The 24,705-nt window shown below is 60.9% G+C and overlaps 3 protein-coding genes across 3 annotated transcripts; 2 read left to right on the top strand and 1 right to left on the bottom strand.

Annotated features, from left to right (window-relative positions):
• The first annotated feature begins 1,919 nt into the window (after positions 1-1,919).
• LOC117641544 lies at positions 1,920-3,847 on the top strand. Its single transcript, XM_034378977.1, has 7 exons — positions 1,920-2,053; positions 2,121-2,264; positions 2,370-2,595; positions 2,666-2,878; positions 3,084-3,358; positions 3,437-3,646; positions 3,726-3,847. The coding sequence occupies exons 1-7, from the start codon at positions 2,025-2,027 to the stop codon at positions 3,802-3,804; spliced, it is 1,176 nt and encodes a 391-aa protein (XP_034234868.1). The 5' UTR covers positions 1,920-2,024; the 3' UTR covers positions 3,805-3,847.
• A 10-nt stretch (positions 3,848-3,857) lies between these two features.
• On the bottom strand, positions 3,858-10,251 carry LOC117641543 (alkylglycerol monooxygenase-like). The gene is made up of 9 exons (XM_034378975.1): positions 9,529-10,251; positions 8,086-8,213; positions 7,324-7,475; positions 6,879-6,982; positions 6,520-6,682; positions 6,290-6,441; positions 5,845-5,979; positions 5,095-5,208; positions 3,858-5,010 (listed from the first exon to the last, which is right to left on the bottom strand). Exons 1-9 carry the CDS (start codon positions 9,685-9,687, stop codon positions 4,732-4,734), a joined length of 1,386 nt encoding a protein of 461 aa, XP_034234866.1. The 5' UTR covers positions 9,688-10,251; the 3' UTR covers positions 3,858-4,731.
• Positions 10,252-18,494: 8,243 nt separating this feature from the next.
• Positions 18,495-24,582, top strand: LOC117641537 (carboxylesterase 3B-like). The gene is made up of 13 exons (XM_034378960.1): positions 18,495-18,641; positions 20,353-20,530; positions 20,621-20,764; positions 20,854-21,006; positions 21,349-21,496; positions 22,083-22,268; positions 22,339-22,529; positions 22,605-22,791; positions 22,881-22,973; positions 23,146-23,249; positions 23,404-23,530; positions 23,620-23,743; positions 23,826-24,582. The coding sequence occupies exons 2-13, from the start codon at positions 20,375-20,377 to the stop codon at positions 24,220-24,222; spliced, it is 2,010 nt and encodes a 669-aa protein (XP_034234851.1). The 5' UTR covers positions 18,495-18,641; positions 20,353-20,374; the 3' UTR covers positions 24,223-24,582.
• The last annotated feature ends 123 nt before the right edge of the window (positions 24,583-24,705 follow it).

Raw genomic sequence — 24,705 nt, 5'->3', positions numbered from 1 at the left:
AAAAGTTAACTTTTAAGTGTCGGGCAGACGGCTGGGCCTGGGAGCGCGCCTTCGCGCAGAAGGGCTCGACCTACGTCGCCACGCCGCGGCCTGGGGAGTCGGAGAGGCCGCGCGCGGCTCCGGGCGCCCTGCAGGTCCTGCAGTCCGCCAGGGAGCCGGTGGCCGTGTACCTCCACGCCAGCTGCCCGGACGCCGTCGAGGTCCTGCAGAAGGTACGCGTTGGTGGCAGGCCGCCCGCGAGGTGGGCAACCCTTTCTACCGCCACGCCGTGTGGGTTGCAGAGCTCCGCGGCGGGCCTGATGGGCGGCAACCGGCTGTGGGTAGTGGCGGGCAACTCCTCCACGTCTCGCTTCGCCCTCTTCAGCCTGGTCGAGTCTCTGAACCTCGGCCCCGACAGCGAGGTATAGTACCGGCAACGCACGGTGCACTGCAACGAACAAACGCCTCGGGTAGCGCCTCCATCCACAGCCCTTCTGTTGACGTAGTTGTCGATGGCGTACATGGGGGCCGATGGGCTCTCGGTGCACCTCGTGGACGCGTACCGGTCGTCGCCGGGGCCGCCGGGGCCGGGGCGGCCGCTGCACACCGTGCTGACGGGGACGTGGAAGGAGCGGGTGGGACTGAGGCACTTCCTGACGGGCACCGCCGCGGTGCGCAGGAGGAACCTCCGGGAGACGGTCCTGAAGGCTGGCGTGCTGGCGAGTATTTGCGAATATTTGTGGATGTTGGAGTATAGACCAGTGGTTCTCAACATTAGGGTCGCGACCCCAAGTGGGGTCGCGAAAAAATTTTAAGGGGTCACGGCGAGGTAGCTGGGGTCGTGTTTTGGGCCGATTTTAAGCAGCCACTGCGTCTGATCCGAGGCGGGCATTTTGCTCCCTCAACCGGCAATTGGTCTTTGAACCTTCCTTTAGCATTCATTTGTTACGGAGTGTGATTATCAGTCTTAGTTTGGGAGCAGTATTGTCTCAAAGTTTACCAAAACGGTCAGAAATGTCTTTGAAAAATCGTGTTTTGGGCCGATTTTAAGCAGCCACTGCGTCTGATCCGAGGCGGTATTTCGTCCTCCTTCAACAGGCAATTGGTCTTTGGACCTTCTTTTAGCATGCCTTTGTTACGGAGTGTGATTATCGGTCTTAGTTTGGGAGCAGTATTGTCTCAAAGTTGGCCGAAACGCTCAGAAATGTCTTTGAAAAATCGTTGTGCCTGTTTTGGTCAACTTTGAGACAATACTGCTCCCAAACTAAGACTGATAATCGCATTCCGTAACAGAGGCATGCTAAAGGAAGGTCCAAGGAACAATTGCCCGTTGAGGGAGCAAAATGCCCGCCTTGGATCAGACGCAGTGGCTGCTTAAAATCGACCCAAAACATGATTTTTTAAAGACATTTCTGAGCGTTTTGGCCAACTTTGAGACAATACTGCTCCCAAACTAAGACTGATAATCGCACTCCGTAACAGAGGCATGCTAAAGGAAGGTCCAAAGACCAATTGCCCGTTGAGGGAGCAAAATGCCCGCCTTGGATCAGACGCAGTGGCTGCTTAAAATCGACCCAAAACATGATTTTTTAAAGACATTTCTGAGCGTTTTGGCCAACTTTGAGACAATACTGCTCCCAAACTAAGACTGATAATCGCACTCCGTAACAGAGGCATGCTAAAGGAAGGTCCAAAGACCAATTGCCCGTTGAGGGAGCAAAATGCCCGCCTCGGATCAGACGCAGTGGCATGCTAAAGGAGGGGTCCCGTGGGGTCGCGAAACTTTTCCTGGGGGTCGCGGAAATTTTTGGCTACAAATTTGGGGTCGCGAGCCGAGAAAGGTTGAGAACCGCTGGTATAGACGTTTACTTATGATTATGAATACCCGGGCCGGTACACAGAATCCTGTGAGTGAATACCCCTCACTCTGGCTCTGCTGACAGGTGAGCGGGTTCCAGGACCGCGACTTGCAGCGGGTGCTGGAGAAGCCCAAGGACAACAACCCCCTGGTGTCTCCCGTGGCTGCGTTCAGCCACACGCTCACCATGCACCTCCGCGACATGCTCAACGCAACGTGAGGCTCACTTGGTTCGGTAAAATGGGAGGAGGGGACCCAGAGTTGCACGGGCTGCTGCTTCCAGACTCGTCCTGCAGGCCGGCACGTACTTCGGACTGCTGCAGCGCCTCAACGACAACGAACTGCACTTGCTGAGCACGGTGTCCGACATGGAGGCGCGCTACTGGGACTTGCTGGACTACACCACCGTGCCGCTGTGGGCCGAAAGGTGAGCCTGGCTCTCGGAGTATCGCCGAGGTCTGAGCGGCTCCGGACTTTCTGACACGCTGGGTATCGCCGTCGCGCCGGCGCGGCATGGCGGCACTGTCGGCAGGCGGGTGATGGTGCTCAAGAACCCCAGCGCGCTGTGGTCGTACGACGGCTGGCTGCGGCCGCTGGAGTCCAAGGTGTGGATCATCATGCTGGTGCTCATCGTGTGCACCGCCATCGTGCTGCGCGTCGTCGGCTACTGGGAGGTCAAGTTCGACCGCGGCCACGTCGAGGAGGAGGACTCGTGGGCCTCGGCCGTCACCACGGCCATCAGCATGGTCTGCGCTCAGGTACGCCCGCCACGCCCACCCGGCACCGCCAGAGTCCTCCGAGAGCCTCATCCTTTCCGACGTTGCGCAGGGCTTCACCACGACCACGAGCTGGACGTCGAGCCGAACGCTGCTGCTCATGTTCGAGTTCTTCAGCTTGTTCCTCAACCTGTTCTACACCAGCGGCATCGTCACCTTCCTGCTCACCTTCCCGCCGCCCTTCGCGCACTCGGTGCGTGAGATGGTGGACAGCCCCTTCACCGTGGCCGCGGACCGCGGCGTCTTCAGCCGCGCCAACTTCACGGTCAGCACCGCCATCGAGCCCATCGAGCGCGTGCTTTTAATCAGACTAACAGTGGGGCGGCGGCGGTCCGGGGGAGCGCCTGCGGTGGAGAGGGTAGGCAGCACCGCGAGGCACTCGTGCTCGGCGTGGCGGCCCGCCCTCCCCTCCGCGGGCGCTCCCTCCCCGCCCGCCCTGCCGCGCTCACGCCCGGCCCGCACCGCCGCAGGAGTCCAAGGACCCCTTGATGCGCGAGCTGTACTACAAGAAGATCGACGACCAGAACGGCGGCGGCGGCTTCCTGCCGCTCGAGGTGGGCGCCGAGGACTGCCGCCAGGGGCGCTTCGCGTTCGTCGGCTCCCCGTTCCCCATCTACGAGCACGCCGCGCGCGCCTGGTCGCCGTCCGACATCTGCCGCATGCAGGAGATCCCCCTGAAGCCGCCCGGGCTGCTCGCCATCGCCCTGGCCAAGCGCTCGCCCTTCCGGGAGATCCTGAACCAGGCGTAAGACTTGCAGTGCTGTGGGAGAGGAGGTTCCTGGCGCATTGTGGCGTTCAACGCGGGGCTCCTCGCTGCCCGCAGCATCCTCGCCCTGGTGGAGCGAGGCGTCCTGGCGCGCGAACGCATCCGCTGGTCCGTGCTGCGGCCGCGCTGCGCCCTCAGTGACGTCACGCAGCTCGACTTCGTGGGCATTCGCCAGGTCATCCCCCTGCTGGGCTTCCTCATCGCCGGCCTCCTCGTCAGCACCAGCATGCTGGGCGCCGAGATCATGTACCACAGGAACAGGGACAGGTGAGGGGAGCGGAGGGCGCACTCAGCTGGCGGGGATCGGGGCTGTTTCCGCGGGTTCATGTCTTTTCTTGTCTTTCAGTATTCAGAAGTCGCCTGCGATGGCGATGTGGAGGGATGTGACCAAGATGTTTACGGATGTGAACAAGAAGTCAGCGTGAGGAAAAGGAAAACAGGAAATGACAAGAAGAAAAAAACGCTTGAAAAACACTTGTTCATTAAAACACCCACCTCTCTTTTATTGCACATGTTTCACGACCAGGAAATCCCAGTCTCTTTGTACCTCAACTTACATGACAAAAAAGAACACAAAATCACGATTTATAAATAGAGTGCGAAATGTTATTCGGCTATGAGCTAATGAGTCATAAATAAAAAAATAAAGTGAATATTATAGTAAAAGTAATAAACCAGTCTACGTAGATGGCATCGATGTTGTGAACACAAATTCGCATGATTGTAGCACAAACCTTTTTGTTGAACCGAATACCATTTCGAAGTACTACGCTATCACAATGGGGAGAATGGCACACTACGAACACATAGACGCTTCTTAAGTACGAGACTAAGACTAATGAGATTAGTGTGTGAGACGTTAGTGCGAACACGGGCGCCAAGAGGCGGCCGACGACGGGTTTGGCTTGGACTCGGTGCAAGCGGAGCGGCGGCCGGAGGGGTGGCAGGACTGCCTGCAGACTGGCTGCAGACTGCCACCCTGGGGCCTGAGTGTCTGAGCACCTCGCCGAGCCCAAACTGCACACTAGGCATGGCGTATGTGTATCACACTCGCGTTATGGCACTGTGAACTCGGGTTCGGGATCCGGCTCCGGCTTCCGAAATAAATTAAAACAACAAAACGCGCGGAAACCGGAGAAACGGAATTTTCCGCCTTGTGGCGGTCAGTCTCCTGAGGAAGAGCTTTCTCGAGGCGGCCCGGCGGCCTGGCGGCCTGGAGGCGGCACGTGTGCGTCCACCCGAGTGGCAACGGGTCCAGCGCCTCGTCGTGATGGACGGCGGCACAGCCGAGGGGTTAGGGGGACCACACCTCGGGCACGACGACGCGGGTTCGATTCCCGCTGTCGGACCTTCTACTTGGTCTTCTTGATCTTGATCTGGAGCACTCGCAGCGCCTGCAGCGTCCAGAAGAGGCCGGACAGGGCGAAGGCGGCCTGCAGCACGGGCACCAGCATGGTGCAGGGCGCGCCGGCCAGCAGCCCGCAGTACCGCGGGGCGCCCGCCACGAAGACGGCGCAGCGCACCAGCTCCATGAGGCACACGCCGGGCCGGCCGTCGAACATCATGCCGATGGTGGTGAGGGACGCCAGGATGTACGCCACGAAGCCCAGCACCACCAGCGGGCTCATGCTCTGCGGAAGGACCACGCCGTTGTCACACACTGGTGCACCCACGCACAAAAGAACAGGGTCGGAGGGGTTCGAACCCGGGCTCACCATGTAGCGCAGCGCCAGCTCCTGGAAGCCCAGCACGACGAGGACGAAGTGCATGGACAGGTACACGTTGACCCAGAGCGGCAGGCGGACCTCGTACTTGTCCCGCGGCTTCACCTGCAGCGAGAAACGACACGCACGGGATGAGCCTCGGCGCTGCGAGGGTGGCCTACCCGAGGGAAACCCGATCGGAACTTGCAATCGGAGTCGCTGCCCCGGCAGCCCGGCAGCGGTGTGCGTAACACAGGGCTCAGGGCGCAGCCACGGCTAGCCATGGCGCGGCGCAGGACGTGGGCACGGGCAGCGCCGGGCAGCGCCGGGCAGGTGGGGGCCGCGTGCCGCGTGCGTGCCGCGTGCGGGGCGCGAGGACTCAGGCCGCCTCGGACTGCCTCGGACGCGACCGCCAGCTGATCCGGCCAGTCGCGCCGGCCATATCCAGTGTCCTCAGCCTGTCCTCGCAGGGATACCCAGAGCCAGCACGGCCAGGACGGCCAGGACGGCGACCACAGCCAGCAAGTCGCGCGACACTGCCGCCACGGCTGTCCGGGCCGCCTTGGCTGCCTTGGGGGCGTCCTTGAACTTGAACGCTTTATGCATACGACTCATTTGTCCCCGGGCTGTGTTACATAAAGCTCCAGCGTTGCCAGCCGCGGCACAGTCGGCACACTCGACGTGGGCCGCGCGGTCCACGCGGTCCGGCCTTAAGCTGCCGGCCGCTTCGCCGCTTCTGCCGGTTTCGGCTGTACTACTCACATCGATCTTGTCCTCGTCGGCGCCCGTCCACGGCCGTCCCGGCAGCCAGCTCGGGCCCTTGATGACGGCCGACACCTTGTTCCTCCAGCCCGTCATGGCGCGCACCTTGTTGACGACGTTCTTGTTGTAGAAGATCTGGGGACACGCAACGTGCTGGGTGAATTTGGCTGCCTTCTCAAAGTGGTCCAATAAATTCAACTCCAGCGCGGCCTCATTAGTGATCCGAAATCAGCCAATCGGGACAAGGCGCGGCGCGGCGCCGAGGCGTTCTCTCCGTTCTCTATAAATATCCTGGTCGCTGCCGCGCGCTGCCGACACCGTCCCTGTCCCCAATCGGCCACTCCGGGCGGCCGGCCTGGGTCTGCGCCACCCCTGCTGCAAGCCCTGCTCGCTCGGCCAGGGCACAGGGCTGGCGACGGAGCCGCGCAAGGCCGCCAAGCAGTACCTGGAGGAAGAAGGGGTTGAAGGAGGGCTGGTTGAAGACGAGGCCGTAGATGGTCTCCTCCTTGGGGCGCTCGTCGGCGAAGGTGCCGAACAGGCGGTCCCAGATGATGAGGAAGCCGCCGTAGTTTTTGTCCAAGCAGTACAGGTTGCACCCTGCGCGAACAACACGACGGAATGAGCTCAACTCGACGCGATGCCGCCACTCTGTTGAGGAAAGGGCTCGCGACTCACCGTGGTGCACCCGGTGGTGCTTGGGGGTGTTGAAGACCCACTCCAGCGGCCCCAGCGTGCTGATGGTCTCGGTGTGGATCCAGAACTGGTACAGCAGGTTGAACTGTTGGTGGGTCAAGAAGTGTGCCGGCGGCACGAGCAGCGCCATGGGCAGGTAGAAGACCTGCGCGGCAGCAGCAAAAGGTGGAGATAAATCAACCTGATCAACCCATTCGGCCATCGGCCGTTCCGCGATCGGAGAGTTCGGCCTCTCAGGCGGAGCGACGCCGGGGAGAGAACTAGAACTCGAATCCGCACGTGTCACTTGCTCTGCCTCGCTCTGCCTCGCTCTGCCACTCTCCTCGAGTGCCACTACTTACGAAGCCGCACCAGCCCTGCAGCACGGACTGCCGCAGCCCCACGGACAGGTTGTAGTCCTCGGAGCTGTGGTGCACCTGATGCTGCGCCCACAGGATGTGCACCTCTGCAACGGAAAAGCAAGGCGTTCTCGCTGTCATTGGTCCGCCTCGAATCCTTGAATCCTTGAATCCTCGAGTCACATGGCATCGCCACTGCGGCCGCGCGCCACGCCGCGCTTCGAGTTTCCTCAGAAGCCTTATGCCGCCTCAGACTGGGGACGGCGACGACGACGGGACCGCAACCTCTCGCTCGCTCTCACGGCTCCGCCAAAGTGTGCCTCTTTCTAGCCGGGCCGCGTGTCAGACCCCTTGAGGCCCCTGGAGGCCGTGGAGCGGCTCGGGGAGGCCGCGGATCCTTCGTCCTTGGCGGGGGACGCGCCATGCGGGCACAGGCGAGCTGACGTACCGTGGCTGGCGCGGTGCACCCAGTAGTAGCAGAAGTCCACGCCGAGCAGGGCCAGGTACCAGGTGATGGCCGAGTCCCAGGGCAGGTCGGCCAGGCGCCAGTTGTCGTAGATGTACAGGTACATCCAGTGCTCCGCGCCTCGGAACACCAACCTGCGAAACAAGACGAGCACGGCGATAAGTCGGATCCTTCAAATGACAGATAAGCCACCGGTGGCGGTCTTGTTCTTGAAGTGGTCTGGCAGTCTCTGGCGGCAACCCATCCAACCCCCCCTTTGTTCCAGTACAGCAAGGAGCGCCTCGGATCGTTCTTGGCCAATAGTGTACCGTGCGCAACAATTTCCAACTTAGCAACACAAACGATGTCAAAAAACGCGTGTGTGTGTGCGTGTGCGTGTGCGTGCGCGTGTGTACGCTTTTTGACATCGTTTGTGTTGCTAAGTTGGAAATTGCTGCGATGACGACTCGCTATAACTCGCGCGAGTCGTTTGTACAAATAAAGGTGTCCGGGTTTGGCACGAGCCCAGTAACGTGCTGTACAGACTATACTCGAGACCCCCTCCCCTCAGCCCTCCTCCCAGCAAATGACACAACTTTGCATAAAATATGAAAGGCGTCTGATCATTTCCCAAAACCAGCCCATATAATTCTACCACGCTTTTCTCCAAAAAATGAAATAATCCCGAATAATAAGCAAACCCTGAATAGAAATAAAAGCGGACGCGCTCCAAACCCGATTTTGCGGTGGGGTGGAGACCCTTACCTGCCGCACTCCTGGAAGATGCCGTGCGAGATGGACGTGAGCGAGTCGTTGAGGCGGGCCAGGGGCTTGTGCTCCAGCCACAGCACCAGGTTCTCCAGCAGCAGGAAGGCCAGGAAGTAGGGCCAGGCCTGGAGAAACAGAAACACGGTGAGAAGGGTCGCACAGGGCGGCCCAGGGCGGCCCAGGGCCCGGGGAGGGGGCGCCCTTCGTGACAGCGATACGCCTGGGAAATTGGCCGAAATGAAACGAGTGCCGCCGCCGTGGGGCAACACGCGAAGCGAGAAGGGGGCTGCGCCGGGCTGCGCGGCTGGACGGCGAGGTGCCCCGGCAAGGGGGTGGTGTGGCGCGGGACGGCGTGGGACGGCGTGGGTGATTTAGGACGGCAATGCAGATGCATGACTGTTTGGTTTTCTGGGTGACTCCTTGGCCGCTTTCGGCCGGCGAAGTCCGCGCCGTGTCCTCGGCTGCGTCCGATGGCATTCGCCTAACAGTACGGCTGTACGAAGCTCACCCGTCAGCTAATTGAGGACCCGACTCGGCTCGGCTCGGCCCGACTCGGCTCGGCTCGGCTCGGCTCGGCTCGCGGCGGCGCGCCGTAAACAAATGCCACGTGACAGTTACGCAGCTGACGCTGGCCGCCGCGTCGACGCCCAGCCCGCGCGTGCATTTGCGCGCCTCGCCCCGTTCATCGTCTTCGCGACGATGCGCAGTGCCTCGGGTTCGAATCCTGGCGGAGGCGCGCGCCAGGTCCGCATCCTGGACTTCCCCGTGCGCATGCACGTGCACGTGCCCGGATCGCACGTGCGCCGAACACACGTGCTGCACGCGGAGATGGAGAGGGGGGTCACCGAACCGCGGCGAGCCCCCGCGACGGCCCTGGTCGTGAATCACGGTTCTCATTTGAGCTTTCGCGCCAGAGCTCAGCGCTCGGCTTGACCGGCTGTGCGACAGAGACAGCGCCCGGCCAGTCTTCGGCCCTTTGGGCGGCGGGTCGCGCGGGTCGGGCGGGGTCGCACCCGCACGAAGCAAGACGATCGAGACTCGACATGCACCGGCTAGGATAAGGCAGATTGGGGCCGAGGCCGCTAGATAAAGACAGGTGCATGGACGGCGGCGGTCCGAGCGACACACCGACACACTGCGGTGGCAGAGGTTTCGATCGATCCGGCCCGGCGATTTTTTTAGGGGGGGGGGAGTAGGGTCACGGCGTGGACCCCTCTTTGGAATGCAACTTGACGATTGATTAACAAGACCCGTTTGTGGTGTCGACCCGAAGGGGGGGCGAAGCCCCCTGCCCCCGGCTAGGCTGTCGATGTGCCGGAGCACTGTGCATTGCCTAGCCGCGAGCGGAATACAACCAGCACTTCTAAGTTTCTCACCGTGTTCACAGTTTGGACAAAGTCGGCCCCAGGAACAAATCATTACTTGGACGCCATGACGTACCTGTCTCCAGTAGAAGGGCACCTCCTGGGGCGTCTCGAAGGTGGTGTCGGCGGGCTCCACCATGTAAAACATGCGTCCGAGGCCGTGCAGGAGGCTGGCGTCGGGGCCGAGGCCCAGCGCGGCGCCCAGGGCGTGCCGGCTCATCGTGGTGTTGGCCATCGCGGTGGTGGTGCAGCACGATGTCACGGCGTCACGGCGCACTCACTGACACATGATCGCGAACGGCACGGAGTGGAAGGAGCGCCCTGCGACGTGGCGGCGTGGCGGCCGGCGAGCAGCCTACTAGATTCGAGGGCACGTCGGCACGTCTGCTCTGCGTCGCGGCCAGGCAGCGTGTGTTTCTGGCGGTCGCCTTTGGGCCGAAGGAAGGCCTCAGCCTGTACAGTGGCGGCGGAGGGAGCGGTGGAGGGGGCGGGGAGGGGCGCCGGCCGTGCGGTGGTGCTTGCGCTGCTTGCGTAACGAAGGGGGTGCGGCGGGGGTGCGCGCTGCTCGATTTCTCATAGGGCCGAGCCGAACACGAAGAGGATGAGCCAGGTGTAGAAGGCCAGGCTGCGGCACCGGAGGTCCAGGACGCCGATGGCGGTGTCCACCATTTGGACGTGTTCGAGGACGCGGCGGGCGAAAGCGCGAAAGGCGGAGCGGAGCGGTCGTGTCGCGAGGACGGCGGAGATGAGCACTGCGACGACGCGGTGGGCAGTGAGCGTCGCCAGCGCCGCGCGACTATTTATACGGCACCACGCCACGCCACGCCACACCTCCCACAACAAACTGTACGGCCGAAGAACGCCCGAAAGCTGGCCGAAGGAGCCTAGCCGTTCCGGCGGAGCGCAGCGCCACGGCATGGCTATCCTGGCCATCCCGACCAGCCCTACCAGCACGCACCCCCAACGGCCTAGCCAACGGCCTTGCACCTCCACCCCGTCGACCCGACACTGCCTGCAGGATTGCAGAGGCGTCGAGTATTTTTGGCGCTATGCTCAAGGCAGCCATGCCGGCCGCCGGCCGCGAACAGCATGCACCACGAATCCCTGGCGCTTCGGAGAGTCCTGCCAGGTTCCTTTAAAACACGTCAAAACTCGTTAAAACGCGGACAAATACCGCCATACCGACGCCGAGCGACGCATAAGCATTACGTCCTCCGGCAAAACAAAGCAAGTGTACACTGCACTTGATGCAAGCCGGCGCCGGGTGTCGTCACGTGCGAGCGCTGCCACTGCCAGGTGAACCCGAGTCCAAACAAACGGCGCGCCGAGCAGGCCGAGCAGGCCGAGAGGATGGAGGAGGCGCTCGACAGAAGCGCGCCGCATTCTTCGGGTACCTAGCGCCAGCGGGGGTCGCGGCGCCTTGCACTGCTGTGCCTGGCTTCGCGTCTTCGCCCTGTCCTGTCGGCATTTCGGAGCGGCGTCCGTCCCATCCCGTCCCGCCCGGCGGACAGCGTCGATTGGCCCATTAGCGGCCGGCACAGCAGTCGGCGTGGCCACGGCGGCCACGGCGGCCACGCCGTGTGTGTTTTGAATAGGACGCACGCCTGGTTACGTAAAAGGTTTCAAACCGAGTGCAGTTAGCAACAGCATGCCGGACCGAAGCCTTCGGTCCGAAGGTAGGAGGATGGAGTGTCCGCGAGGAGCACGGACGAAGCGAACGCGGCCGCGTCGTCAGGCGAGGCTCTCGCTTGCTCGAATTCGCATCCTTGGCGGTCTCTCCACTTCGCAGCCGGCTGCTGATAACCCATGGGGAGCGTCGCGGGGGGCGGAGGGCAGACTGTCAGACCGCAGTGGCGCCAGTGGCGCACTGCGCACCCCCCACGCCTCCGAGGCCGCTGACACCGGGCCCATGCTCCAAATCATATCCTGGACCTGGTGTTGCACACCGTCCCCCTAATGTAAGGCTTTGCACAAAAAAGGATATTTTAGCCTTAAAACAAATAGAAAAGTGCATTTTTGACCCATTTCGGCAAGGAACTTGAGGCACAATTCGTAGCGATCTGCACCGGTGAGGCGAGTGGGTCGGAGAAAAGGCCAGACAATGCTATCGCGGCCCACAGATTGGCCCACATCAGCGCGCGCTTTCTTCGGGTGGGGTTTTCCTCGTTGTCGGACGGTGCTCACACTGATACGCGACAAAAAAGGTGGGGACAACACAATCACACTTGGAGTGAGCCGCCGCCCCCCTCCCTCCCTCTCCCCCTTTCTTCCCCTGTGAAAGAAAAGTAGCAGCGCCGTTTCCTCGGTGTGCGTGTCTGGCGTGTCCCCCCCCCCCCCCCCCTCCTTCTCGCATGGCTGCTGCATCGGCGAAGCGCGAAGCGTGCTGGCCGGGCGCCGCGCCGAACTCTGCACCGAGTAAACATTGCAGTAAATGTATTGACGGCGTGGATAAGACGGTAGTTAAAACGAGAGAGGGGGCGGGGAGGGCTCGAGAAACCAGTGCATCAATGTGGGCAATCAGATGCACTGGTTGACAACTGCACAGACACTTGCACGCTTAATCACCCCCGCGTTTTTTTTGTTTTGTTTTGTGGGATTGGCGGTCGAGAAGCCGCTGAGAAAACGCTTGGTAAACAAAAAGCAACAAACAACAACAACGAAAAATAAACGGCAATGTGCAGGCGATTATGTGGCCGCCTCCGCCTGCTCTATCCCACCCCGCCCCCTCTCCCCTCTCCCGGAGGATCCACCGTGCCGTGGCGGTTGGCCGAGGTCAGTGCCGACGGGGCGCCCCGCCCGGCCGTCCAGGCCGTCCAGGCCGTCCACACAATGTCGCCGGACTGCCGTCCGCCCGACGAGTGCTGCACCGGCCAGGCCGACAAGTGCGGGACGGTCCCCGGCAGGCATTTCCATAATAAGGAGGCAACATGGCTCTGGCGCTACACCGCGAGCAACTTACGCAATGAAAGCTCAGAAGCGCAAGGGTGTGTGTGTGTGCGTGTGCGTGCAAGTCGTGTGTCTTAATTTAATCTGTTCGAATCGAGTTTCTGGGCCGATCGAAGGCTGTTGTGTCCATGGGTTGATGGATTACTTCGCCATGAGCGACGGACATGGCAATTGCTCGCCGTGAGGCTCGTCGCTGCACGGCCACGCCTCCGAAGAAGACTATCGGGGTGGGTACTGCAAATCCAGCAATGCCTTTTCATCGGGCGAGAAAAATGAAACATTAGTCGGGACTTGAACCTTGACCCCACACAGGCAGAAGAGAGTATCAAGTGTCGGCATAGCAGCGCACGCAGCCATGGCGGCATTGCTCGGGCTGAGTGGTGGACATCGGCGTGGGACAGGGCCTCTGTGAGATGCTCCTGCCCATTCCCCACTCGACCGGCCGGCCGGCGAGGCGCTTGGCGCTTCCCCATCAAGTAACGCCGTGTTTTGATTTCGTCAGGTGTGGAAAAGGCAGAAGGAAAAAGATGCGCGAAAAAAATAAAAAACAGAAAAGAGAGAAGATCGGCGGTGTGATTTCGAGAGAAAACCACAGGTTTTGGAGCCGTGCCAGTGCGGGCCAGTGCGGGCCAGAGCGGCACATCGGAGGCACCTAATCTCCAGGTCCGGCGGGGCGATCTTCGGACAACCGAGTACAATCGGTTCTTTATGGCAAACCAGAAAAGCGCGAACCGAATTTATTTGTTTATTTATAAGTACGTTGACTGCTAAGCGGCTCCGTTGCCGACGTGGCAAATCTCCTCACTTCCTGAACATAATAGTGAACAATTTTCATGGCGCATTGGCCGCTTTCGTGACAAAACGCGTGCATTCCGCGAGCATCGGCGCGCTGCATGCCGACGATGGCCGACGCGGACGTGACTGGAAGACGAGGGAGATGAGGACCAGCAGAGGAATACCAACGCCCCCCTCCCCAAATCCTCTTTTCCGTTGCGTAACGCAGCGCCAAAATGAACCGACCGCCAAATACGCTCCAAATGTGGTACTTTTCCTAGACGTTTGTGGTTCTCTGGGTGGGCGCGGCTAGCGCGGCGCGGTCGGCGCCACTTCTGCGCGGTAAACACGTATTCCATCGGCCGGCCGGCCGGAGTGTGTGATGTGTGAGTGTACGCGGCGAAAATAGGTTTCCGAACAGGGTCCGCGGCGGGAAAGAGGAAAGCGGATACCGGAATTCAAACCGGCAAAAACAAGGGGCTGAAAACAAGGCTCGGGTGGCGAGGCGCGGCGCGGCGGGGCGGGGCGGGGCTCCACCACTAAGCGCCAATGGACCAATCCGTGGACACTGTTCGGGAAAAGCGTTTATGTAACGCGGTGCGCGATTCTCCACGGCGAAGCGCCTTTATGTAATTATTCGTCCAATTGCGATCGACAGTAGCTAGTTGCAAAAGCACATGTCGGAGAAAAAAGTTTTCCTCTGATTTGCATCGAGATGCGCTTTTGCGGCGAACGGCCGCGACACGTGATTTCAGCGAAGCGCCGCGGCGGGCCCGGGTTCGAGTCCCGGCCGCGCGGCTTGCACTTTTCGCGCGCAGAACGCAGTCGGCAGGGATAATCCAACCCATGATCCAACCCTCGCGGCGAGTTGCATCAGAGCGTTAACAGCGCAGTGTCGCACAGTGCAGTGAGCGCAGTGAGCGCGCCGCGGAATCTAATGCGAGACAACTCGATAAATAAATTACTTGCCGCGGATTCGCCGCGCCACTGTATAGATGCACCGTGAGTCTGGAAGGCAGGCCGGCAGGCCGCTCCTACCAGTGCTTTCGTCGTTCTGTCTCTCTCGCACCCACTGGGGCGTCCCGGAGTAGTGCGAGAGAGAGAGCGACGAAGGCACTGTTCGGACGCAGCCCCCGGGTGGAAGACCCGGCGCGCTCCGGCCACAAAGAAGTCAGTTTCGGCACCGTAAAAATGGCACACTGTTTCCGTGTGCCGATATCGCGGTGAATGGAACCGATAAAAGTCGTTTAGATCGCTCGCCAGCCCCAGGCGACTCGGTACCCGGTACCCGGTACCCGGTACTCGGTACCCGGTGGGAGCGGCGTGTACCCGGTTTCGCTCGCCGGACGCCGGCGTCACAGTGGTCGGTTAACCGGCCGGCAGCGCCCGATACTGCACTGCCATGCGACCATCTCACAAAAACAAATCGCCATAAGACTTACAGTTTTCAGCTTACAGACCTTACGAAGAAAACTTCATGCAGTAATTTTAGCGTCGCTAAGTTAGACAACAATGCCTCGTCATTTACGATGCAATTCTTCGAACGAAAAAAAGTATTTTGTATCTTACATCAGCTTTAAAACACTCGGTTGGGTTTTTTTTAGAGTGAAACAAACATCCTATTTGCTACCGAAACAGACAGGTTTTCGTGGAGAACTCGTGAGACATTTGTGCTGATAACAAACTTGGGATTTTTGCTTGCTTCCCGTTATATCTGTCAAAGTCCGCTCCTGCCAGGGCCAATGAGCGTAGTCCTGGACTCCACTTCGAACGGTGACGTCAAGCCAAGCGCATCAAAACACACCAGTCTGTTTTCTGTCTTTATATATTGCAATTCGCAGCTCGAACGCGCCTCCGCGCCGAACCGGGCCCGGACCTCTCGCGGAAAAGGAACTGCATCCCGACGACGGTCCTGACGTCACGGCCGACGAGTGTTTGTGCGAAGCAGAAACCGAAACCGTTTCGGAGACACGACAGACCGCGGCCGGAAAAAGATACCGTGGTCGGGGATAAGGCTCTGGATCGCGTTCCCGGCGAGTGGGTGCATCCGCGCCGGCCGCGCCTCGCCGCCCGAGTCATCAGGAAGGCATAAAGCGAGTGATGGACACGGACCGGAGTCCGCTTAAAGCAGGTAGTGATAGTGGACCACGCTGCAGCAGCAGGCGGCCGGCGACCGGCGCTCGGAAGCTTCCTAGGCTCGACTTCGGCGCGGCTCGGCGCGGCTCGGCGGCGCTCGGCGGCGCTCGGCGGGGAGGTGCAGTGGTGCACTCAAGCCACTTGCAATGCACGGAAGTGACACTGGATCGCCAAGGACGCCCCCTCCCTTTGGAGTGTCAGTGCACCCTCCCGGCGCGGACGCGGCGCGCGGCGGCGCGGGACTCGGTGCAACACCCCATCGCGGGTCGGCGTGGCGGCGTGGCGGCGTGCACGCTGACAGGCGTCATCGAGGCGGACAACGCCACGAGGAAGTCGCGGGCGATCCGCCAGCTGTCCGTCCGGGATAGGCTACCTGGATCATCAGAAACCAGCAGTAAAACATTTGGTTTGTTTTGGCGTTTGTTTATTTGCACAAAACTTGCAGCCAGGCCCGCAACTCTGTTGTTCTGTCGTTCTTTACACCGTAACGGCTCACTTTTTGACAGGGGGACAGGAGTCCTGTACACCTGGCCTGCCGACACCTTCCAGTTTTCTCTCACAGACGCATAGAAATAGAGTAATTGCATAAAGATGTTCATTTACGTAACGGCTTGCACCGTCGATCTTGGCGCGGCGAGACCACATCAAATGTGATCATCGATATTTTATTTGAAATGTCACTTGAAATCTGATTGCCCATTAATAGCCTCCCGACGACTGTATGGTGATTGGGGACATCCATGGACGTGACCCGCGGCGCGGCCAGCAAGACCACCGTCTTCACCACGCAGTGGTCGCCGCTGGCGTTACGTCACGGAGGGGCGTGGTGCCGCGAGGTGCCGCGCCGTGCCGCGAGGTGCGCGGTGCTTCCAGGGGCGGGCGGCGGCCGTGGTCTTGAACTTGGGCCCAGGCAGGCCGTAGCTCAGCCTTTAGCTCCAGCAGCTCCAGCACCCAGCCTCCAGCGGCCCATCTAGCGTGACTCCGCCAGTCTACGGCGGGCTCGGTGGGCCTGGGCCTGCCTGGGCCTGGGCCCCCAGTAGCGACGCCCGGCCTACCCGGTCCGAGACAGGACCGGTTGCTCGGCTGTTGTCTTCTACGAGCCCCTTATATAACGCCCCACTGACTGACGAGGAGGAACGCTAGTGAACGCCAGGGAACGCCAGCGCGGCGCGCCGAGGGTAGCAGGCGGTAGCAGGGCCAAGCAGGGCCGGGCCGGGCCGGGCAGGGTCGGCAGGACCATCGTCTTCCTCCCGGGTAACGGAACCCACGATGTAGCCTGTCCCCATTCTCCGCCCCACCAAACCGGACAACAGTTTGTGATTGGTGTTTTGAGATGAGGGAACGCGACTAGAATTCTTACCATAGGTCCAAGAGACGTTGAGAGGACGGATCGAAAATTGGCGGCGGAAGGATGATCGATCATCCATACAAAACGTGGGGCAACAATAATTTTGATGGAGTAGATTGCAGATGGACGACGGGTTCTTGGATGAGATCGACCATCTGTTTCCTTGGCGTCGAATGGGCTGCCTGCTTGCCGGGCTGCCCGGCTGCTCAGTCAGCGCGCCGGGCGGACAGGCAGCCCAACGTGCACCAAGCTGGCTTGCGATTCAAAACCTATCGACAAACGCCCGTCACTTCAGACACCGGTCGTATGTCACAGAGGACTGGGTTTGAGGGTTTGAGTGCCAGCATTTCTCTCCATGTCTAAATTGGCTCTAGTTCACCAGTTCGTATTCAAGAGTGTTATTTACCTGCCCGAAGAAAATTCATACGTGGTTGATGGAGAGGAACGCCCTGTTGTCGATGTTACCCTGATTGGGCACCAATTTTCAACAGCAAAACAAGATTTTCTTCGAGAGAACAGTAAGATAAGCATCAGTTTTTTTTTTTTTAGTTTGAATCAAGCTTTTCCAGAGGTGCCGGCTGTAATTAAACAGTCTTTCCCCATCTTTCCCCATCACATGTCTCTTTCTCTCTGGTGGCCTGCGTAAGAGATAGACATTAACAAATTTATCAAGGCACTTCCGAGGATCAAGTGTGTGCGCCTGGCATCGAGTGGGAATGGCGACAAGACGCTGGCGTGTGAGTAAGTACACTGTGTCACACCTGGCGCTGATGATGATACCCTCAAAACCCTACAAACTACTTCTGTAGTATTCTGAGCGTACATAAGCTTAATTCAGAACTTGCAAACTAATACTTCGTAACTAAACAGTTTGTACACATGCTCATATTCCTTCCGCTCGGTTTTGAGCGGTGATGTGGAGGCCAGGGCGAGGCGAGCCCCCAGCTGCCCCCGCGGGCCTCGGGCTTCAGGGCCTTTAAGACCGAGTCCGATCAGTGCGTTTCGTCGCTCCGTCTCCCTTCCACTCAGCGCGCGCTGCGCAAGGGTGTGAGTCACAGAGCCACGAACCACTGCGGGCACTGCGGGGGGCTTTGATGGTGTAGGTGCGGCCCTGGCCCTATCAGGAAGCGCTGGCTAAGCCCCGGGAGGCCATCGGCTTGAGCGCCAATTTCCATCGGCAACAAACAGCAGCGCTATCTTTATAGCAGCGGGGTGGTTGCGGTCTCGGCCTTGGCAATGGGGCATTAGCGACGGGGTGGACTTCGCACTGTTGCACAACGGCGTCGTCGGGGGCGGGGCGGTGGCGGCCGCTAAGGGGGTGTCGCCGAGGGGGTGTCGTTTCGTGTCCAGGCCGCCTGGAACAACAAGTGTGTGTTTGTCCGATTCCGAAGAGCGTGTCCTCGCTGATCTGAGACGCCGCGTGAGTGCGAGAGAGACAGAGAACAGCGACGTGCGGAACGAGACGGCTGGACCTCGGCGGCCCAGCCTGCTCGCGTTTCCCCCTTTTTGCGGTGGCCCGGGCCCTGATTACACGTCGCGGTCGCCAAATTGTCAGGTGGGCCGCAAATCACCAACCCATTGCGGCGTGCTTCTCGAAAGGGACTCTATTACGGCCAGATTAGCGGACGGAGGGAAGGGCGACGTGCGGCCGATACCGCGGCGTACACAAGGCGGACGGGCCCACGCGCCCGGACACGCGGACATCGCCGTCCTCGTCCCGCACCCGCGCCCGGGCCGCCCGCCCCCGCCGCGCCGCGAGTGCGACGAGGACGGACGAGCACGGCGACGGCGAGGACCCCGTCGTGGCGGCGGCACCGGGCCGCACGTGGCGCCGCCAGGCCGCGAGGTATGAATATGTGCCGGCAGATCCTGGCCCAGTCGAGACCGAGCAGCCCCAGAGCGAGCCCAGCACCGCCCAGCACCGCCCAGCACCGCCCTGCCGCAGTCGAAGGAACCGACTGACGAACACTGGGCGGCAAGCGCAGGTAAGTCGTGGACCCGGGACGCCACACTGTGGATGCCACCGGATTTCTCGGTCCGGTCCTTACTACGTTTCGGTCATGCCGGGAATGTCAAAGCCACCGAGGGATGTGCGAATTGCAAACAACGAAGTTTAATGCTCAACTGTAAAAAAAGAAGGGCTTAAAATTATTTAGCCCCATTAACTTTTTATTTTTCCCTATTATTTTTATGAAATATGATTCCGTTTTGTCCTTTAATAATAATATTACTACAGAGTATCTTCGCAAAAAAAAATAAGAAGAAAAGTAGCATTAGCTGTTGCAGTTGCCAAGTGAAGCCATGCAGGCTGCCTCACGACCAGCTTAGCGAGTTATTACCCGCCGCTATCTAGCGAACGGGCCCTCTAGAGCGAGCCGATTAGCTGATCCATCCTTGTGTCCATCCGTCCATCGCACCGCGCGTCAGAAGGGGGAAGTCCCAAAGGCGGGGCGGGGCGGGGCGGGGCGGGGCGGGGATCGGAAGCGTCAATGCCAAGGTTGCGCGGGGGCGCTGGGGCGCTGAGTTCCGCGCCCCCGAGAAAACTCTGCGGCGGAACGTTCGACCTGCAAGGGGGAGGGGCGCGGCGGGGCGTGGCTCTCTGACTGTACGGATACCACTGCAGGGCCAAAGCAGCCCTACGAAAACGCGACCCCGACCTAGTCGCCAGTCGTTTGGCGGCGGCAGCGCGACACGGCCTGTCCCGCCCCGCCACCGCCACGCCACCGCCACCGTCGCAGTCTGCAGCGGCGCGCAGCGCCACGGGGTGCCATGGCCACGCCGCGGGCACGGCGTCGGCGGTGTCGGGGGCGAGTGTGAGACCGGCGCTGCCCGCTGGCGGTGACGAGGTGGACGAGGTGACGAGCGGGCCCACGGACCCCCGCGCAACGCCGCAGGTAAGCCGACTGGGCTCCGTCGCTGCGTGCTGGCTGAGAGACCTAGCCGTCTGAGCTAGCACTGCGGATTCGCGAACACTCCGACTCCCTCCTCCTCCACGCTCCGCTGTACCTCGCGGCCTGCCTGGCACCGCTGCCACCACACTGGCACCCTTCCCCAAGGCCCCGCCCCTTATCTTCAAACGCCGCGCTTCAAATCCTTCGCCAAATGTTCGCCGGCTGGGCCTCGCCGCGAGTCTTCTCGCAATCAGCTCACCTCGTGGCCCCGTGACTCTGCGGCTGTGCGTATTGTTTTGGGACACGCGGTTGCTGTCAGTCATACGAGTTGTTAGTTTTTCATTGAGAGCAAGTCCTAACGCCATATAGGAGCAGACTGAGGAAATTCTCCTTTGCATTCGGATGGCACAGATAGGTGAGCCTAGGGAACCTATGCGCCTCTCAACGGCAAGCGTCACAAAAATCGGGAACCACTGTGATTTTAAGGGAGGGGGGGGGCTCCACCTCGCATGGCGGTGTTGACTCGCAAAGCCCGCCGTTTCATTATTTTCGGGGGTCGTCATTTTGAGATGGATTTATGCCTCGAGTCGGTAAAGCCAGCCAGGGGTGCGCGTCCACGCCGGCCACGCGGCCACGCGACGCCTCCCTGTACAGTGGTACAGTCCTGCTGTACAGGCTTGGCTGGGCCGTGCTGTCTGCTCCCGGCGGCCGCGGCGCCCGGCAGTGGCAGTGCCTCGCGAGGTTCGCACGCCGACGCCTCCGTCCTATCCGCTTATAAGGGTTCCGCCTCGCTTTGGTGCCACAGTTGACAAGAAGCTGACGCCGTCATGAGGATCAAGGCCATGGTGGCGAGCGTGCCGGTGGCCCTGCTGCTGGCCGTGGCCGTGCACGCCCGCTCGGTGCAGCAGCAGCCGATGGAGTTCGACGTGCACGTCGCGGGGCACTCCGCGTCGCAGATGGACGCCGCGCGCTACAACGTGCAGGTTGGTGTGGAAGCGCTGCGGCCTGCCTGACGGGGAGGGCGGTCTTCCTCCGGTCCGCGGCCCGGCTCAACTAAGGGACTGTGCTTGCAGGCCGACGCCGTCCCCGTGGTGACTCTCCCCGGCCTGGGCCAGGTGCAGGGCACCACCTCCGTCACGGACCAGGCCAAGCGGACCGTGTTCTCGTACCTGGGCGTGCCCTTCGGGGAGGCCCCCGTCGGCGAGCTTCGGTTCGTGGTAAGTCTGACACACTGTGTGAGAGTACGATAGAGCGACCGCGGTGGTTTTCGAGTGCACTCACTGATTCTGTCCTCTCCCTCCGGCAGGCCCCGGTGCCCAAGAAGCCGTGGGAGGGCGTGCACGACTCCACCGTGCCCGGCAAGACGTGCTTCCAGGTGGAACTCGGCACGGCCGCCTGGCCGGTGGACGACGGCCAGCAGAGCGAGGACTGCCTCGTGCTGGACGTGCACACCCCCAAGGTGCGTGGGCGAGAAGCGGGCGGCGAGGTCAGGGACCGGCACTGGGACACTGGGAGGCGAGTCCGCCGCGCAGCCTCTGCCCCGCTGTCACTGCTAGTGCGTGACAACACGCGACGACCGTCGACCAAAGCACTGCTTTTGGCTATGGCCCGCAGAGCGTGACATCGTGACCGCCAGGTCGGACTCGGCCGGGCCGCGGGGGTGCGGTGTTCGAAGCCCATTGCGCAACCTGGCCGAGTGACCGTGACATTCAGCGCGGCCGCACTGCCCGAACAGAGCTTTCGACTGGCACACTCCCCATTGAATCGTGTCGCACTTTTCTAATTTGGCGCTCTGCTGCAGGTGGACCCGAACGCTAAGCTGCCCGTGCTGGTGTTCATCCACGGCGGCAACTTCTACACGGGCTATGCCGGCCAGAAGCCGCCCACGGCGCTGCTGGACTCCGCCGACATCGTGCTGGTGTCTCCGCAGTACCGGCTGGGGCCTCTGGGTAAGGCCGCGGTGAGGCCCGCGCCGACCTCAAGTGGGCGGCGGCGTGCAGTAGTGCGAAGCCCCTCAAGGGGCGCACAGGTCTCTGTCTCTCTATCTCTGTCGCGCCCGAGCGGGGTGCGCCTTGAGTGCGAGAGAGGCAGAGCGACGGGCCGTTTAGCAGAGCTAGACAACGTCGCCGGGTGCGAACGGCCGAAGCGCGTCGTGCAAGTGGACTGCCAGTGTCACGGTGAAGGCCGGCGCGAGCGGCGCGTCCGTGCCGGTGCAGGCTCTAGGCTTGCTCTCGGCCCCGCTCGCCAGCTGCTCAAAACGAGGTTATCTTCGCAAGCACTCGCGTTCAACAAGAGATTAGCTTAATTGGGTGAACGATAGCGACGCGCGAACCCCCACGCCGTGAACAGGGGCCACGCATAATAATTGGTTCTATGAGTGCGCTAGCGAGTAATCAGTCAAGCCTCTCGAGAGGTACTTCCTGCACAGGGACACCGCGCCTCGGTTCCCAACCCCAACAATGTTAATCCGGGAACTCCATTCATTCGGAATGAGCCGCGCTGGATGAGGTCGTCACCCTGCTCTTGCCTGCGCAGGATTCCTCAACCTGCAGACCGAAGAGGTGCCCGGCAACGCGGGGCTGCTCGACCTGGTGGAGGCGCTCCGCTGGGTCAACAAGAACATCCAGTACTTCGGCGGAGACCCCTCCCGGGTGACGATCGCCGGGCACAGTGCGGGCGCGGCCTCGGCCAGCGTACTGTACCTCAGCCACCTCACAAAAGGTAACCCGGTTTCTGGTCCGTCTTGAAGAGCGTTTCGAACGGTCTCCGATTACCGCGACTTGCTGCGCAGACTTGATCCACGGCGTGCTGCCCATGTCCGGGTCCGCCCTGGGCTTCTGGGCGTGGGACCGCACCCCCGAGGCGGCGGGCAACTCCATCACCAACGTGGCGTGCCTGGGGAAGACGGCCATCGCTGACCGCGTGGCCTGCCTGCGGGCTGTGCCGCCCAAGGACCTGATCCGTGCCTACTTGATGTACGCGGTGAGTGGCGGGGGTTGGTATACTCCCCTTTACCGAATGAGCCACCAAACCTGACGGCGTTTGTTCTCGCTCCAGGGAATTTCGTTGCTGCACGGCCACCTCGGCATGTCGGGCTCCATCCCGTCCCTGCAGAGGGCGGCCATCCCGGACGACAAGAAGGTGCTCCTGGACCTGCCCGAGAACATCCTCTCGTCTGACGACCTCAAGGCGCTGCCCTACATGACGGGCGTCACCAAGCACGAGGGCACCTACCCGCTGGAACGTAAGCTCGCCGCCCTGTTCGGAACGCCGCTTGAGAGTGTCGTGGAGTGAGGCCCGTGTCATGGCAGGGTGCGCCTTGGTGTGTTGCAGTGGCGGAGAAGTTCTACCTGGAGCTGAACCACCTCGAGAGCAACGCCTCGTTCCTCCGCAACGATGTGGTCCACGTGCTGCTCGCCGTGATCGGTGAGTGCGAGCGGGGCGGAGCGGGCGGCTCGACGTTTCAAGTGCGACTTACAACTTAAGTCCCGGGCGGGAGATACGCTGCCGGGGCGAAGACTGACTCATGACCGACAAGAGTTGCTGCTGCGGAGAGAATAGGGACAGGATTCGAACCCCGGAAATTTTCTTTTTGCAGGAAATGACGACCCCGCCGGCTACGTGTCGGACACCTCGGTGCAGGCCTACTTCGACCCGACCACGCTGGGCGACTACCAGAGCATGCGGGACGGGCTGATCGACGTAAGTCCCTTTGGAAACGTCGGTTCGAGTGCACTTGAAAGTATCCCGCTTTCCGGAGGGATGGTCGCGCCCTTGTCAACCAAGACCGCTACCCGTGCCGCTGCGCGCTCCAAGACGAAGTCACCCAGACAACAGTGTGCTGGTGGTGTTGCAGATGCTGGGGGCCTTCGGGTTCAAGAGCGCGGCCCGCCGAATCGTCCAGCGTAACTCGGAGCTCGGGCAGCCGTCGTACCTCTACGCCTTCAACCACAACGGCGAACTCACTCGCAAGTCCCCCGAGGGTTAGTACACCGCAAACCAGCAAAACTGCAAACGAAAACCCAAAACGACAAGCCATTTTTACTAGCTGTGAGTTCTCTGGCATTCTCAGGTATTTTCCACGGGGCAGATCAGCCGTACATCTTCCCCATGCCCAAGTACCCCACGCTCGTGGGCAACGACCTGGAGGTGTCTCTGGCCCTCCGCAAATACGTCACCAACTTCGTCATCTACCAGTAAGCTTGGCCGTGCTTATGTGCGTGGTACTCAGCGAGGTACTCGAGGGAGCGCCGGTTTGACACTCCGTCTGTCCCCCAGGAACCCCACGCCGGACGAGTCCCCCGTGGAGCACAGCCCGACGTGGAAGACGTTCCAGCGCGACCACGAGGACTACATGGAGCTGGTGTGGCCCCCGACGCAGAAGCAGTGGTTCCAGAACGAGCTGACGGTGGCGCGGCGCGACCAGTTCAACGAGGGCTTCGGCACCTCCACGGCCCCCACAGTGGCCCCCACGGCGGCCCCCACCGCGGCCTCTACGGCGGCCTCTACGGCGGCCTCTACGGCGGCCTCTACGGCGGCCTCCACGGCCTCACAGAGCAACACCAGCTCCAAGACCTCCAGGGCTGACAACGGCAACACGTCCAACTCGGCGGCGGCCGCGGCCCCCTCGCTAGCGCTCGCGCTGTGCCTCGCCACCCTGTTCGCCCGGCGGTAGGGCATCGGCTGGAACGCCGAAACGACGACCTCCAAGCGGTCACGCTGTGCTGCTTGAAAACGTTAAAAAGTTTCGTCTTTGTTTGAATTTTGAAGACTTTAAGACTATTTTGAAGGCAAATACAGCAAGCGGACATTGCCGCTGGTCGCCGCTGAAAAAAGTGCGGTGGACTGAACCGGTTGTACTATCTCCGGGAGTGGACGAGACCTATCTGTGATGCGCGGAGCGCGTTATGCCTGCAGTATTTCGCGTGTTGGTGTTAACCTCTGTCAGTTACCAAAATGTGAATGTCCTTATGCGAGCCAATTCATGATTGAACGTCTTGTATGTTTTGTAAATATATTTTTATATAAATGAAAACTGAGATTTTTTTGCGGTTTGGTATATTTCAATGAAGAATGAAACATGACAAAAGCCTCTGAAGTAATTTTCAAAGCAACTCACACATCCGTCTTTTAAAAGACAACATAACCCGCTAAAATT

This window comes from Thrips palmi, unplaced genomic scaffold (assembly GCF_012932325.1).
Source record: "Thrips palmi isolate BJ-2018 unplaced genomic scaffold, TpBJ-2018v1 HiC_scaffold_15, whole genome shotgun sequence".
NCBI classification, from domain to species: Eukaryota; Metazoa; Arthropoda; class Insecta; order Thysanoptera; family Thripidae; genus Thrips; species Thrips palmi.
This window is presented reverse-complemented; position numbering and strand designations above follow the sequence as displayed.

Bases quoted from the DNA above. Each gene is read 5' to 3' on its own strand.
- LOC117641544 (XM_034378977.1), top strand. From the start codon at position 2,025: ATGCACCTCCGCGACATGCTCAACGCAAC. The intron at 2,054-2,120 runs GTGAGGCTCACT...TGCTGCTTCCAG, and splicing joins CGCGACATGCTCAACGCAAC to ACTCGTCCTGCAGGCCGGCA. The intron at 2,879-3,083 runs GTCAGCACCGCC...GCACCGCCGCAG, and splicing joins TCAGCCGCGCCAACTTCACG to GAGTCCAAGGACCCCTTGAT.
- LOC117641543 (XM_034378975.1), bottom strand. From the start codon at position 9,687: ATGGCCAACACCACGATGAGCCGGCACGCCCTGGGCGCCGCGCTGGGC. The intron at 6,442-6,519 runs GTGAGTCGCGAG...TTGTTCGCGCAG, and splicing joins GCACCACCGGGTGCACCACG to GGTGCAACCTGTACTGCTTG. The intron at 5,011-5,094 runs GTGAGCCCGGGT...GTCCTTCCGCAG, and splicing joins AGCTGGCGCTGCGCTACATG to AGCATGAGCCCGCTGGTGGT.
- LOC117641537 (XM_034378960.1), top strand. From the start codon at position 20,375: ATGAGGATCAAGGCCATGGTGGCGAGCGTGCCGGTGGCCCTGCTGCTG. The intron at 23,250-23,403 runs GTAAGTCCCTTT...GTGGTGTTGCAG, and splicing joins TGCGGGACGGGCTGATCGAC to ATGCTGGGGGCCTTCGGGTT. The intron at 23,744-23,825 runs GTAAGCTTGGCC...TCTGTCCCCCAG, and splicing joins ACCAACTTCGTCATCTACCA to GAACCCCACGCCGGACGAGT.